The 14609-nt window shown below is 43.3% G+C and overlaps 1 protein-coding gene across 7 annotated transcripts in view; it reads right to left on the bottom strand.

Moving 5' to 3' along the window:
* Positions 1 to 14609, bottom strand: part of LOC110309491 (protein NDRG3) — a 64960-nt gene that overhangs the window by 4408 nt on the left and 45943 nt on the right. For all 7 annotated transcript variants that reach the window (XM_021182192.2, XM_021182218.3, XM_085832788.1 and 4 more), the window contains 8 exons: positions 14263 to 14325; positions 12621 to 12681; positions 12219 to 12305; positions 8689 to 8745; positions 6892 to 6995; positions 5810 to 5875; positions 5651 to 5702; positions 3247 to 3294 (listed from right to left, as the gene is read on the bottom strand). In XM_021182192.2, coding sequence (XP_021037851.1) covers positions 3247 to 3294; positions 5651 to 5702; positions 5810 to 5875; positions 6892 to 6995; positions 8689 to 8745; positions 12219 to 12305; positions 12621 to 12681; positions 14263 to 14325 — 538 coding nt within the window. The remainder of the gene's footprint in view (positions 1 to 3246; positions 3295 to 5650; positions 5703 to 5809; positions 5876 to 6891; positions 6996 to 8688; positions 8746 to 12218; positions 12306 to 12620; positions 12682 to 14262; positions 14326 to 14609) is intronic.

The following is a 14609-nucleotide window of genomic DNA, read 5'->3' as shown; positions in this document are numbered from 1 at the left end:
ACCCAAAGAAGTTAATCGCTCAGTCCTTCACTTTAGCCTGAGTACCTGGACACAGGTTTGTGTCACCATGTCTGCTTTCTAGTCCCCTTCATCTCTTTATTGTCCTTATTCTATGACAAAGGGTATGATGTCATCAGGAGGGGAGAGCTGTCAGGCCCCTCCCCACCTTCCCCAGCTGGGTCTGCCAGTGCTGCTCTTCACCTTTGAAGGGTTTTCATCGGGCCGTCTTACAGCTTTGCTAGTGTGTACTGGAATCCCCTGTTAAATCCTGACTCTTGGATTCTACCTCGAGGATTCTGACTGAATAGGTATGCAATGAGGCCAGAGAACTAGCATTTCTAACTCGGTGACAGAGGTGTAGCATCTGCCAGTCTGTACTTAGCACTGTTTCCAGTGCGTGTTGGCCAGACAAAACCAACATCCTCTTTTCAGATGATATGACCTGACCTCAGAGAGGGGCTATTCCGCTGACTTGCCTCAATTTAAAGGGATATGAAAGGTCTCGAGAGATGGCTCAGTAATTAGAGCATGTTTTATTCTTCTAGAAGACGAGGGTTTGATCCCCAGCACCCATATGGCAGTCCACACACTCTGCAATTCCAGACCTAAAGGATTTGCCACCTTTTTTTGACCTTCTTGGACACCACCAGTCCAGTCAAGCACATGATGTACACACACACACACACACACACACACACACACACACACTCAAACATACACTTGCAGGCAAAATACTCATATAGATATAGATATATAATGGTGCGTATATATACTATATATACACTATATATATATATACTATATATATTATATATGTATATAACACACACACACACACATATTTAATTCCATCAATGAATATAATATATTCATTGATGGAATTAAAATCCTTTAAATGGGAGCCATTATTTAAGACAGAAGGATGTCACAAAAGGCATTAGAATTTGAGAAAAACAAGCCTGAGAAACAACCACGTAATCTGACAAATATAAAATGAAACAAACTAGTGTGGCTGGGGACTTTTGCAAAGTTTTGAAGCTAAAAACTAGTTAGAAGTAAGACACTGCTGCACGGGGCTCTAATGAAAGCCCTTTGACCTTAACTGGGGCAAGGTCAGTCTAGGTTACATAGTGAGTTCCAGGCAAGCTGTGAACCACATAGGGGAGCTACTGTGTCTTAAAAAGAAGAAGAAAAAGAAGTAGAAAAGGAGGAGGAAGATGAGGAGGAAGAGAAGGGGCCATAAGACTCTGCCCTGCCTAGGGAAGCTAAAGGCAGTGGAGGGCTGGTGAGAGGATGTCATCACCTTCAGTGGACAGCTCCACACCATGCCCTTCAAGGGTAGTGTGCACTCTTAACCAATGAGCCTCTTCTCCAGCCCCCATTAGTTCTTATTACATTTTAAAGTTGCATTTATATAATGTGTGTGTGTTTATGCACGTCATGCCTGGTGGTGGGTGTGGGTGTGTGTGTGTGCGCGCGCGCGCGCGCCTGCGTGTGTGCTTGTGTGTGGACAAAGATGATAACTGGTGGGAGTCAATTCTCTTCGCTGTCAACTCAGGCTGTCAGGGCTGTGAGGCATGGCAGTGAGCGCCTTTACTTGCTGAGCCATCTAGGTGGTCCAGTGTTTTGTGAAACTGGGTCTTATGTAGCCTGAACTTGCCATCCAGCTGAGAATGGACTTCGATTCCTGATTTTTTTAACCTCCCAAGCAGTTTGTTTTTTGTTTTGTTTTGTTTTGTTGGTACTATCAAATTTGTAAAAATCAAATTTGAAGCCATAAATTTCTTTTCCATATTTTAGAGTAGCCTATTGGTCCCCTGCAGTCCAGAGCACTGTGAGTTAGGCAGCCTCAGAGCACCAGGCCTATGTGTGTTCTGAGAGCTACGTGTTGCTGAGGCAACAAGGCTTCCCTTTGACACACACTTGAGAGAGAGAAAAAGGGAAGAAGTTGGGAGTCCTGCGGATGATGGAGTCCAAGCAGTGGCAGCAGGCCACTAGGCCAGGTCCCCAAACACATGAGCAGAGATCTGTTTGGACAATGGAACTTCTGTCTGGGGGACACTTATGATACTCTTGATAATCTAGAAATGTATGACAAATATAAGTGGCCTAAGAGAAAAAAAAATCTGTATCCTTTATCACTAAGATGTGCTTAGATGTTTCCTTAAAAATACAACAGGGGCCAGGCATGGTAGCACATACTTTTAATCCCAACACTGGAGAAGGAGAGGCAGGCAGATCTCTCTCTCTCTCTCTGAGTTTGAGGCCAGCCTGGTCTACAAAGTGAGTTTGAGCACAGCCAAGGCTGTTATACAGAAATACCTTATCTTGAAAAACAAAACAAAACAAAACAAAGAACTCAGGAAATAAAGCATTCATTACTTTATTTCTTGTAATTTTGTAATGTTTACTTAATTTTCAGTAGAATAGGAAAATGTTTATAACATAAATGGAGGAAACAGGTATGGGGTTATAGATCTTCTAATCTTTATTTGCCTGTTTGTTTTGTAGGCCAGGATAGCCTGGAACTCACTATGTAGCGCAGGCTGGCATCAAACTTATAGCAATCCTCAGCCTCCTATGACTTGGAATTTTAAGTGTAGGTCATTATCTCAGCCGTTTTTTTTTTTTTTTCTTTAGACAGCATCTTTTTGTAGCTCAGGCTAGTCTCAATCTCACTAAAAATCTACTTGTGCCTTCTGAGTGATGGGATTAAAGGAATGCACCACCATGCCTAGACCTCCAGCTCCTCTGATATTATGATCTAAAAACATATAGAAAACAGACACTAATATTTCACTACATATTTCTTTTTTTTTAAACAAATTTTTATTAGATATTTTCTTCAGTGGGCAGGATATCAGTAATTTAGAAAATATATTCTCTGGGCTGGTGAGATGGCTCGGAGGGTCCCAGTGCTTACAGCTGAGCCTGATACCCTGAGTGCCCTCCCTAAGGCCCATAGGAGAGAAGGAGAGAAGGAAGTTATTCTAACTTCCAAGTGTGCCTTGGCATGTGTTGTTCCCCACCAATAAATACATAAATGTAATTCATGAATTTTTTTCTTATCCTTCCAGAGGGGGGGGGGGGGCGGGGGTAGAGAAAGAGAGACAGAGACAGAGACAGAGAGAACAAACACAAACGCCCATAAGTGGGGAGAAGAGAATCACACAGTGTAGCTGAAAACACAGAGCTGGAGTGTACCTCAGTTATCACAATGGTCAGCTATGAGAGCAAATACACTACCTTTAGCAAAGTTGTATTTACAGGGTCGAGGCGAGAATTACATTCAACCTGAAAAAGAAGACAGTTCTATAAGCTGCTAGAATTACCATGTTAGTGACCTGACAATCAGAGAGATTAGGTCATATGTGATGCTTGCTGGGCTAATGGCTCAGAGTTTATCTAAAAAAAAAAAAATCTGTCATTTCCTTGTCTTTACTGAATAGCACAATGACTCTAAAGTCCCTAAGACATGTGGGCAGGCACCTCCCTTCTCAGAGAGGTGAACAGGACTGTGGCCCCGCCCTACTGGATCTCCTCCATGCCTTCCCAGCACAGTTGGACTAAGTTGTGTCCGATGGGCCTAAGCCTGTGTCCACCTCCCTGCTCAGCCCCTCCTGCCTGGAGGGAATGGATGGACAGACGGACGGCTGCCACGCCCCAGCCTCTGACTTTTCTGACTCAAGATCTCTGGCTCTCCAGTGTGAAGCTGAATTCTTTGTGACTGTTCCATTGTGATGGTCATCAAAATCGGGGATGATGGCCTGCCTCGTCTCCTTGTTTGTGATCTTGGCTCCTTATATCCATGAGCGTGTCCTCCAAGAAAACGGTCTGGGAAGATTATCTCTGAGTATATGCCCTATCACTGAGCCATATACCTCCAGCAGGCCAATATTTTAATCAAATAATTTTTTTTTAAAGATTTATTTATTTATTATACGTAAGTACACTGTAGCTGTCTTCAGACAGACCAGAAGAGGGAGTCAGATCTCATTACAGATGGTTGTGAGCCACCATGTGGTTGCTAGGATTTGAACTCTGGACCTTCAGAAGAGCAGTCGGGTGCTCTTACCCACTGAGCCATCTCACCAGCCCGATCAAATAATTTTTATCAAACAATTTTAATCAAATTTAATCACTTAATCAAACAACTTTTCCTTATCACATTTTCTAAGAATATACACACAGAAGCTATGATAAGAGCTGGGGATCCAGGAACATGTGTGACCATACATACCAAAAAGGAAAATGAAGTCAGTTCAAAACCATCACTGCTGTGTGCAATGAACACACAGAAGACCAGTAGGGTTTTTAGAGACAGACAAGAAGAGGTGGGTGCCTGGAGACGTGCAGAGGTGGAAAAAGGAGGACTGTGCAGGGCACGCAAGTCACTGTGGTGGCGAGTGTACAGTGCCGACACCCACAAAGGCAAACTCCGGGAGGCATGGAGCTGACTGAGCTGACAGGGTTTGAGTGCTTTAGCAGAGCAGTGGCACAAGTGTGGTACTGAGGAGGCAGTGAGCGGTCAGGGAGTGGATCGAGTTACCTATGCAAGAATCAGCAATCCAGGTGAACTTGGGATCTCAGGATTACTGAAGGGCAGGCTTACACAACTCCTCTAAAACCAGGAGATGATCGAGAAGCCAAGCTCGGGTCAGAGGCTCAGTCTGCTCTATGTGAGGGACAATGCAGGTGGGGTAAAAAAAACGTATCCTTTTTGTACAGAAAACACGATTCTACAGGTAGAATTTTAAAATATTCTAGTCACAGTGCTCAGAGTATAGTAGACAAGCCATAAATATTTTCTAGGAAATCAACTTCTGTCTCTGCATAATAAACTATGCTTTCCACTCTTCACTACTTTGTAATTCATATAATGTACTATGCCTCCACATTTAACTAACCACAGTCACTGAGGCTGTGTGTGTTTTCAGGCAGGGTTGGAGACAAAGCTAATGCTCTACCTCTGATCACTGGTCTCTGACACATCTTTGCATTTCCTAAATCCTGGAACAGAGATAGCATCTGTTACTCCTCAACATTGAATAGGAGATGCTCCAAATGATGCTGAATTAGTGAGCACAACCAGGTGTCAATAGCACATGGGGGCTTTCTCCTTGATATCTCGGGGATAACTCTTAAGTTCCTACCATTAGAGGCATGAGGGGCTCTGGCAAGAGAGGTGGGTCCGTGATTATAGAAGTGGGCTCTCTGTATTTCAGATGAAGCCACACCTCTCTAAAAACAGGAGTGTGGAAGTAAAATAAAATGGCCTTATTTATTTGGATAAGTTATACCTTAAAAATAATGGAACATGTTATTTAATCCAACACAAGGGAAAGGATATGGAAAGGCTCTCTGTAGCTTCTGCGCCTACTGGATGTGTGGTGGTAACTTCCCAAGTGGAAGGCTGACTGTAAACATCTGACAGTTACTGCCAGAGTGGACAGTGGCACACAGAGCCATCAAGGACCACACTGATCAATCTGAGGAGACCTGGTGATACTTCTGGGGAACTAATTTTCAAAGTATGTCACAGTAGAACCTGGTGGATGCGATTAGACACAGCATGACCTAGTGTGATCATGTGTCTACAGTGTCGGCAGGGTGCCTGCCATACATGCTGGACTACATCAGCACCACTTACCACAGCCTCCACAGCAGGTGAATTGTCCCCCACCACCAGTAAGGTAGAACACCTAGGACCAGGGGGAAGAAGAGCACTCGGTCAGCAAGGGAGCACCAACACTGCTGAACACGGATCAGTCGTGGCAGGCAGCGACTCAGTGGGGAGACAGGCACTTACTTTAGCGTTTTCAATCTGTTATCATTTTGGCCCAGTATAGGCCTTTCGATCTCCAGGTCTCTGCGCCTAGACAAACAAAGCAGAATCAGCATCATTTACAGGAAAACCAGGGCCTTCGTGTGTCTCCTGGACATGTCCTCCAGAGTGTGATGGTCTAGGAACACTGACTGTCCTCACACCTGAGGACGGAAGGGCCCCGAGCGGTGCCCTGAGCAGCCGCTTCCATGGCACGTGTGTGCTACAGAATAAGAACAACAGGGTTTGTGGGATGCTAAGAAGGGGGAGAGCTTGAAAACTCAAGCGGCTGCACTGCTGAAATCCTCAAGGCTGACTGAATTTCCAAGTGGTCTGTAGACGTGAGCACATTCCCTTGAAGAAGGAATGGTGTACTTTTATGTAGGAAGAGAATCTTACTTATAATAGCTTTGCACAGGACTTTTATCGTTATTTCAATTAAAAATAGGAAAGCTCTCCAGACCAGATTTAAATACTGGCATTGGGCCTTCCTGGCTGTGTATCTCTGCAAATGTACAGCTGACTCATGCAGCCTTCCCCACCACATTCCTTCTCTGGAAAACTATTCCTAGGGTAAGAATCAGTGCTCTCTCCTCAGCCTACCCTTGGACAGGGAGAGAGATGACAGTAAATTTTGAAATAATCAAGAAGAAAGGAGTTGACTTACATCCACATGCTACCCTGCCTGCTTCATGACAAGACGGCAGCAAACAGCATTAAAACCAAGCCCCAGTGACACCCCCCCCCCTTCCTACACGTGCTTGGCTTTCCTCTGGACCTCAGCATTAATTGCTTTTTCTAAATATATGCTAATTTGGCTTTTCTTTTTTTTTTTCCCTTAAAAGAGCCTAGAAACTGCAACTGTTTTTAGAACTCACAGTGTACTTCTTTAAAGCTCTTTTAAAAATCTCTCTTACAGCCCTTCCATCCTAGAATGATCAAACACCGTAGGCAATCCCATTAAACAACCATGGCAGGAGTTATTTCTCCTCTCTGCTTCCTTGAATGTCAGGCAGATTTTAGAGGTGGACTACACAGTTAACTAAAGGGTTGGGAGACAACTCTACCCATTATAGGAACCCAGGAAGAGCTGGAGGTTTTCTTGATTGATATCTTGAGCAATGTGCAGTCTGTAGGTTTGAATGAGGTCCAAATTGGCCTGCAACTCCTCCTAGAACGAGTGGAAGAAAAGACCAGTAAACTGAGCGGCAGAACACGTTCATCTTATTTAGTTTGTATTTTCAGTGACAAGAGCCACTGTGCTCAGGAGGGGCTGGGGGTGGTGTGGAGAGTAATTAATGTACCAACACTGAATGGCTTACATCTTCTAAGATCAACAACACTTATGGGCCCCATCAGAGTTCAGTTTCATATTCTGTGTCAAACCAGGGCACCAACTGGTAAATGGATATACCAAAGATAGTTATATAGAGCAAAAAATGCCAGGCCCAGGCAGTATATCCTATGATTTTACCTATTTTAAATTAAAAAATAGGCAAAAGTAAAGAAGAGCGGTAATGGAACAGTGAGTGTGTTTAGGGGGATTAATGAATAGGAAGAAGAGAACCTCTTTGTTCTCTTTGTATGGAGACGTTTTATACAATAATATATGTAGATATATAAGAGAATCCATAGGACGAAGGCCAGAGGCACACACTTACAGTATGTGCATCACAGTATATGGGAGTTATGCCCCCTTTGACAAGAATACAATATGGACGGAGGTTACCCACAAAAAACCAGATTAAAATCCCAGCACTTGGGAGGCTGAAGGAAGAGCATCCAAGTTTGATGCCGATCCTGGGGACAGACACTGTCAAAAGCAAGCGAGCAGGGAATCAGACGACCTAAAGTGATTGCCTATGAGAAACAGGAAATGGCTGTTTCATACATTTTCTATAATAAGCCTGAATAAGCTCCTCTTTCTAAATGTATAATATTAGTAAAAAATAAAATGAAAAAAAAAAGAAAATAATAACAGGAAGACTATAACTTTGGAACTAGACCCTGATTCAAATGTCAGCTCCATCACTTTCATGTGGACAATGGTGGTATATTGTGCTGTGTTTAAGGCCTTTGTTTTCCCTCTCTTAAAATTAAGCCAAGGTGCTGGAGAGATTGCTAAGTGGTTAAGAGCACTGGCTCTTCTTTTAGAAGATCCAGGCTTATACCACCTACACCAGATAAAATAAAAACTACTCAGCACGCACATAACCAGTAGGTGGTGACAGCCTGCTCTATCCCGACCTTCCATTCTCCTTTAGGGGTATTTAGAATTAAGGATGCAGACTAACTGAGCAGCCTCCGCACCTCCCTGTAACTGCCCCTCCACACCCCAGCCCCTCACAGCTCCGCACCTCATCGCTCAGTGTCTCCATCACTCACTTTCCCTTAAAAATCAGGACTGGAGGCAAATCCACCACCAACAGCTGTCCATCCCAGGACAGCAGCCCTCCTGCTGGACACCAGTGTCCCTTGGTCCCTGGCTGGATGAGGTCATCTCTAAGCTCCTTTCCCAATAGCAGTAGCTCAGCGCTCTTTGCTTGTCTCCTCTGAAATGTTTATTCCTGTGAAGCCCTTCCTGAACCTCCTGGTGGCTCTAAAGCTGTCTGCTGAGGCACTGGTGTTGTCAAACATACCCAGATGGCATTCTGCTCACGGGGGACAGGTGGGGAGAGGCTGTTTTCTGTTTCTCTCTGAGTGCCAAGATCCGTGAGGCTGAGAGAAGCCCCTCCTGCAGGGCTAGCCTTTGCAGGCCCACGTGCCCTTCTGACTGCATGCTCTCTGCAGGATCCACGCATTGCAAGGAGCCTCTTTCTTTCCTGAAGCACAGGAAGGCTTTTTGTACAAGCACTGGTGCTTACCTGACCAAAGTGATGAGCCAGAATTATGTCCACAATGTTGGTGGTAAAACCTGAGAGCTAAAAGATAAAAAATGGTGTTAAGCTGGGCGTGGTGGCGCATGCCTTTAATCTGAGCACTCTACTGGGAGGTAGAGACAGGCGAATTACTCTGGTCTACAAAGTGAGTTCCAGGACAGCCAGGGCTATACAGAGAAACCCTGTCTCGAAAAACCAACAACAACAAAACAAAAAACACCCCAAAAAAACCCAAAACGGTGTTAATAGAGCTAGCATGTGTGAGCATTTCACAGGCTGTCCACTAAAGGAAGGTGTACTTTTCTGTCCAAACATTATTCCTCAATAAAACAAGAGGTCACAGGGCATGGTCGCAAACAACTGTAATCCCAGTTACTAGGATGAGAGAGGCTAAGAGAGGAGGACCACAGTTTGAGGTTAGACTGGATGTATAGGAAGTTACTGGTCAGCATATGCTACATAGACCACTTTTTCAAACCAAACAAACCCTACAAATTTAGTGTGATATATTTGTGTGACACAGTATTTTCAAAGAAACATAGGAAGTCTGAAAATGGTTAGATTTCCATTCTAAGGTAGTATGGCATACTTTGAAATAGGGGCATTGTAGCAGGGTATTTTATAGTTACACCTACAGACCCATGAATTCAGAAGGCCAGGGTAGAAGGTTTAGTTTATTTTAGCACAGGACTTGGAGATTAACCCTAGTGACCTTGGGAGACCTAATCTCAAAAAGAAAAAGACAAAAAGAAAGCTAAAAAGGAGAGAGAGAAGGGGGTGGAGAGGGAAAAGGAGGGTTGAAGGAACGCGTGAGGAAACATGTTAGGTAGTGCTCTGAAATGTGCAGTCTGGGACTGTGGCCTCTGCTGCCTCCTCCCTGCCCCTAGTTCTGCATTTTCCCTGGGTTGATGGCGGGTAGAGATCGACTTACACCCTGCCCAAGATGTCATCCAAGACACAAAAAATAAGGTTCCTTCCAGTTTTAGCCATCTTTATTTCAGGGAGTGGGAGGACAAGCTATATTTACAGAATGTTCTCACATTTGAACATTTCTCTCCCAATTCTTCCCATTTCAAAACGATGCATCTCACAGTCTAATAAATGCGGCAATCTGTGTAAATCTGGAGACAGTCTATTTTCAGAAACAAATTTCAGCTCAACTCATCTTGCCAGTTCCCCGTTAAGCTTCTGCCTGGGTTCTGGATGGAATTCCCTCTGAGGACTTGGATGAGGTGGAGCTGGGAATGCAGGGAAGGAGGTTTGGTAGAGCCTTGGCCATGGGTGAAAGGTTAGGGAAGAAAGATGGCCTGAGATCACCCAAGGGCTGTCAGTGAGCCTCAGGCTGCAGTGAGAGAGGAGTGTGAGTAATGACCCAGCTCACTTAACGGGCTGTCCTATCCATAATGCTCAGAGACCCAATGTGCTCTATAAATGTCACCAGGCTGCTCCCTGTCTAAGCGTGGGGGTCAGGACATCCACATACTAGACAGACATTTACATAAGTCAGGCTGGGGGAGGATTCCACAGCTAGTGGCAACAGCATTGTTAGTACTCTCCATCCAAAGCCAGGGGAGGCAATATTCCCCAAAGAGAAACCCATGTAGGGACAGACAGGCAGACAGACAGACAGATTGTTCAGAATCTAGTCTGCTGGTAGGCAGAAAATATATGTAGGATTTCATTTGCCTGGAATTGGATAAGTAGACTAGGCTAGCCTGTCCCTGCCTTGAGCAGTGGGATGCCACCATGGCCAGCCCTGGATAGATTTTTCTTGTTTTTTAAGGCAGGTTTTCTTGGCTGTCGTGGAACTCACTTTGTAGACCAGGATGGTCTATACAGAGATCCTCCTATTTCTGCTTCCCAGAGTGCTGGGATTAAAGGAATGGCTACCAAGCCTGGCCTGGATAAGCTTGTCCTTACGCCAGTTCACCTCAGACTCTATTCTCCTCTCACGTCTGGCTTAAGGGACATAATTCTTTGGGCATACACTGTTCTACCCTTACTATTTTTTTTTTAACCCTCTATTATTGGTACATAGATTGTGTCACCTTTTTTGTCTTACAATGGTTTCACAAATATTCTGGCTTGGTGAGTTCTAGCTATATGACCTTAAATAATGTATTGATTCACTTGGTGAATTTAAGAACACTGGCTGCTATACAGTAAGCATTGGATACGTGTTAATTTCTTTAAAGATCATTATTAACCCTCTGCTTAGATCTACATCACTATAAAGTTCTCAGATACCAAAATACTGGATATCATGGGTTTGGGTGTCAATAAAAATCTATGACACATGTGATAAACAGGGTCATAGACCTCTGGAGAAACTTCTTTCAGTGGCAAATTACAAAGACACTCATGGTAACTACAAAGTATTTAAAAATGAAATTATGACATTAGTCATCTTTTAGCAGGATATGAAATTTGAGTTCTTTTTCTCTTATGGAAAACATCATTGCTTTCAGTTTGACATCCATAGATTTATATTAAATCACAGAAATACCACTTGTCCTTCAATAAGAAAACAGACTGCTTCGACTGGAAGCTGTAAACAGTGAACGTGTTTTCCCAGGATCTCTCTTTGGCTCGGGTTTAGCATGGAGATTTTATATGTGACAGGTCACTAGCATATTTATTTTTGATAGGCCATTAGCATACTTACTTTGTTTTCTATCTGGTGGCACATATTTTAGAGACCAAAATCCTTCATTTTCCATGTGGTAAACATTAATAATCAATATGACAAGTGGAACAGTAGAAAAGAGCTGTTTCTATGTTTACTAGAGATAATGAGTCATCCATTTTATTTATTAAGCAACTAAAAATGCAAGCCAGGCTAAGAGAAGATATCTAAGCTACAAGAATTTAGCAAGAGACTAATATCTAAAATATTTTTATGTTGAATGAGGAACCCTATCAGAAGGGCAGAAGATTTTAAAAGGAATTTTGCAAGAATATTCCAAAAAAAAAAAAAAAAAAAAGGCAGTGACATCACTGCCTTTGAGGAGAAGAGAGTTCTAAGCTAGACCTTCTAAAAGGATGCTCAGGGTTGGGGTAGCATGGCAGTGAGGTGCTTGTTGAGCATGTGAAGGGGGTCCCTCTACCCCAAGGAAGAAAAGCACACAAGGACAGAAAATCCTTTGTTGCTGTTGCAATGATAAGGGGAAGAAGCCAGACACAGAAGACTACAATCTAAAATACCAGTTACATGAAGCTCCAGAACAGACGGAGCCTGTCCCTTCGTAATAGAAGTCAGAACATGGCAAGGCATGTCAGTCCGATTCTACATGCCAGCTGAGTGGCGATGACGCGTGTAAATGTTTGTAAGTTGCACACTTAAAACCTTTTGAGCGGGGCTGTTGTTAAAGCTGGATGTCAGAAATACCTACATAACATGTTCAGTTCACCATGCTCAACAAAAAAAAACTCCACATTTTGCCCTTAAACTGCGTAAAGGTAAATTTCTAAGGGACCAGAGAATGAGCAGACACACACTACCCCCCAGTACTTACTTTGGAAGCTGCCCAGTCAATCCAGCCCTTAGCACACGGGTCAATGTTAATGAGCACAAGACCTTCTACCAGCTCTGGATGGTTGAGCTGAGAGAGACAAAGACAACTGTGTGAGACGCCCACTCCCCACTTCTCCTAAAGCAGTGGATGAGGTCAGCAGCTTGGTCTATGCCTCAGTGCCTCCTGTCTGACAGAAGGGAAGACTGCAGAGAGGTGCTATGGAGCATTTACCTAGAAACCTGACTAGCACCTGGAGACCAGGCTCTCCAAATGGGATGAAGTCATCTTCCCTTGAATGGGTACTTGGGGAAGACAGGATTTTGGTTGCTTCAGCAGAGGGGGGCATGCTGCACTTGTCCAACTCGTAGGGGACTTGCTAGTGGGCAGGTACTTTGTACTTACTGCAAATCTGCTGAGAATGTAGGCTCCTGCTCCAACCCCAATACCAATGATGCTCTTCATACTGTGAATAGGACAGATAAACAACTGACAGTGTTAACTACCTATGGAAAGGATACAAGTGGATGCTTCACAACCTTTAGTGCCGCACCTATGCTAACAACGATAACACCATCTACTTTCAACTGTGCTTTTGTAGTTAAATAGAATATGCTATGTACATAGTGATGCACACATTTAATCCCAGCACTTGGGAGGTAGAGGCAGGTAAATCTCTGAGTTCCAGGCCAACCAGAGCTATAAGAGAGACTGCCTCAAAAAAAAAAGTATACATGTGTGTATACATATACTTATATATATGTGTTTATATACATGTGTGTATATGTGGTCTGTTGAGACAGTCTGTTCTTATATATCTATACACATTTATATATACACACATATATCTACAGGTATATATGTACACACACACACACACACACACACCCCTCAATCTTGGGAATCATTTTTACTACTACATCAAAATTCATCAACAAATCTTGTCAAACTACCCAGAAAAATTTCACTGTTACCTACTTTACATTTGTATATTTTCAACTTTTTTAAATAAATAAACTTTCTTTTATTTTTAAAGATGATTTTATTTGAATTTATGTATATCTGTGTGTGGCTATGTACAGGCTGAGTGCAAGGTGCCTGTGGAGTTCAATAAAGCACGCTGGACCCCCTGAGGCTGGAGCTACAGGCAGGTGTTAGTGGATGCTGGGAACCAAACTCAGGTTCTCTGGAGGAGCAGGAACCTCTGCTGAGCCCTCCCTGTCTTCAGTCCTTAAAATGTATTTAATCCGTCTCCTAACAGAATGAAGTATCACGCTATCCTCATCTTTTTCCTCAGTGACTCTGGTCATTTACCTCATCCCTGAGTTTAGCTTTTATTTCTCTATAAATGACTGCAGCAGGAATACTCCTTAAATTAAATAGTTTTACTGGGTTACATTTTATATACTTACAGTAATCATTTTAAAAGTCTAACTTGTGTTTCAGTCCAGGATTAAAATACTTCAATGTCTTTCCTTTATGCCAACAAAGAGACTGTCCACATTTATCTGATCTTTCAGACCTAAGGGATCTGGTCTATGCTTATCAGATTTTACAACATGCCTTTCTTCTACCTGATCTCATATTGGTCTTTCCTTCTACCCTAGCTCTCCATCTTAGCCTATATGGCACCCACCAGGAAAGACATTCCCTACCTAGCCTCATTTATCTATCATACAGATAAATGCTCTTTTATCTGTCATAACATCAGACTTCTTTATGCTCATGTTGCTTAATGGCAAGGATCAGTCTCAGAGAGCTGGATCCATGCTCTCTTGCTGAGATACACACCACAGGCACACTTTGCTTACAGCATTTATTGTGACTGTCAACTACACCCATCTCCCAACTAAGCACAATGAACATAGTGACTCTTCTGTTTGCACATCACTGTGTTTAGGGACAATAAAGACAACAGAGTCAAAACAGTAAGGTGACAGAGTGGGCACGGATCTCAGTGAAGGAATATCCATTTATCTGAGTGAAAGCCTGGCTTTCATTTGTAGCAATGAGGGGAAGACGGGGAAGACTACAAAAATCTACTCACCTTAAGTGTGTAAGAACAGGAGGCAGCATCTCAGCCAGCTCATCCATGGTGGGGTACTGATACCTGAAACCCAGAAAAATCGCTCCTGAATCGGAAAGCACCCACAGTGCCCAGACACTAGGAGACCTTGACCAGTCCAGGAGGCTTAGAGAAACACAGATTTATTTTATTTTACCTATTTATTTTACCAAAGGCTCAAAGGATGTGATGTAGTGCCTAGAAACAAGTGTGGCATGCTCCATAATCCTCCATGACTGCCATGTGAGGAAGAAATAAAACATTCACACTCCGTGTACCAGAGCAGGCTACAGGAAAAGAACTGGTTAAAGGGCCCACTATGTGCTACT

Source organism: Mus caroli, unplaced genomic scaffold (assembly GCF_978045245.1).
Source record: "Mus caroli unplaced genomic scaffold, Mus_caroli_1 scaffold_2, whole genome shotgun sequence".
In the NCBI taxonomy this organism is placed as follows: domain Eukaryota; kingdom Metazoa; phylum Chordata; class Mammalia; order Rodentia; family Muridae; genus Mus; species Mus caroli.
This window is presented reverse-complemented; position numbering and strand designations above follow the sequence as displayed.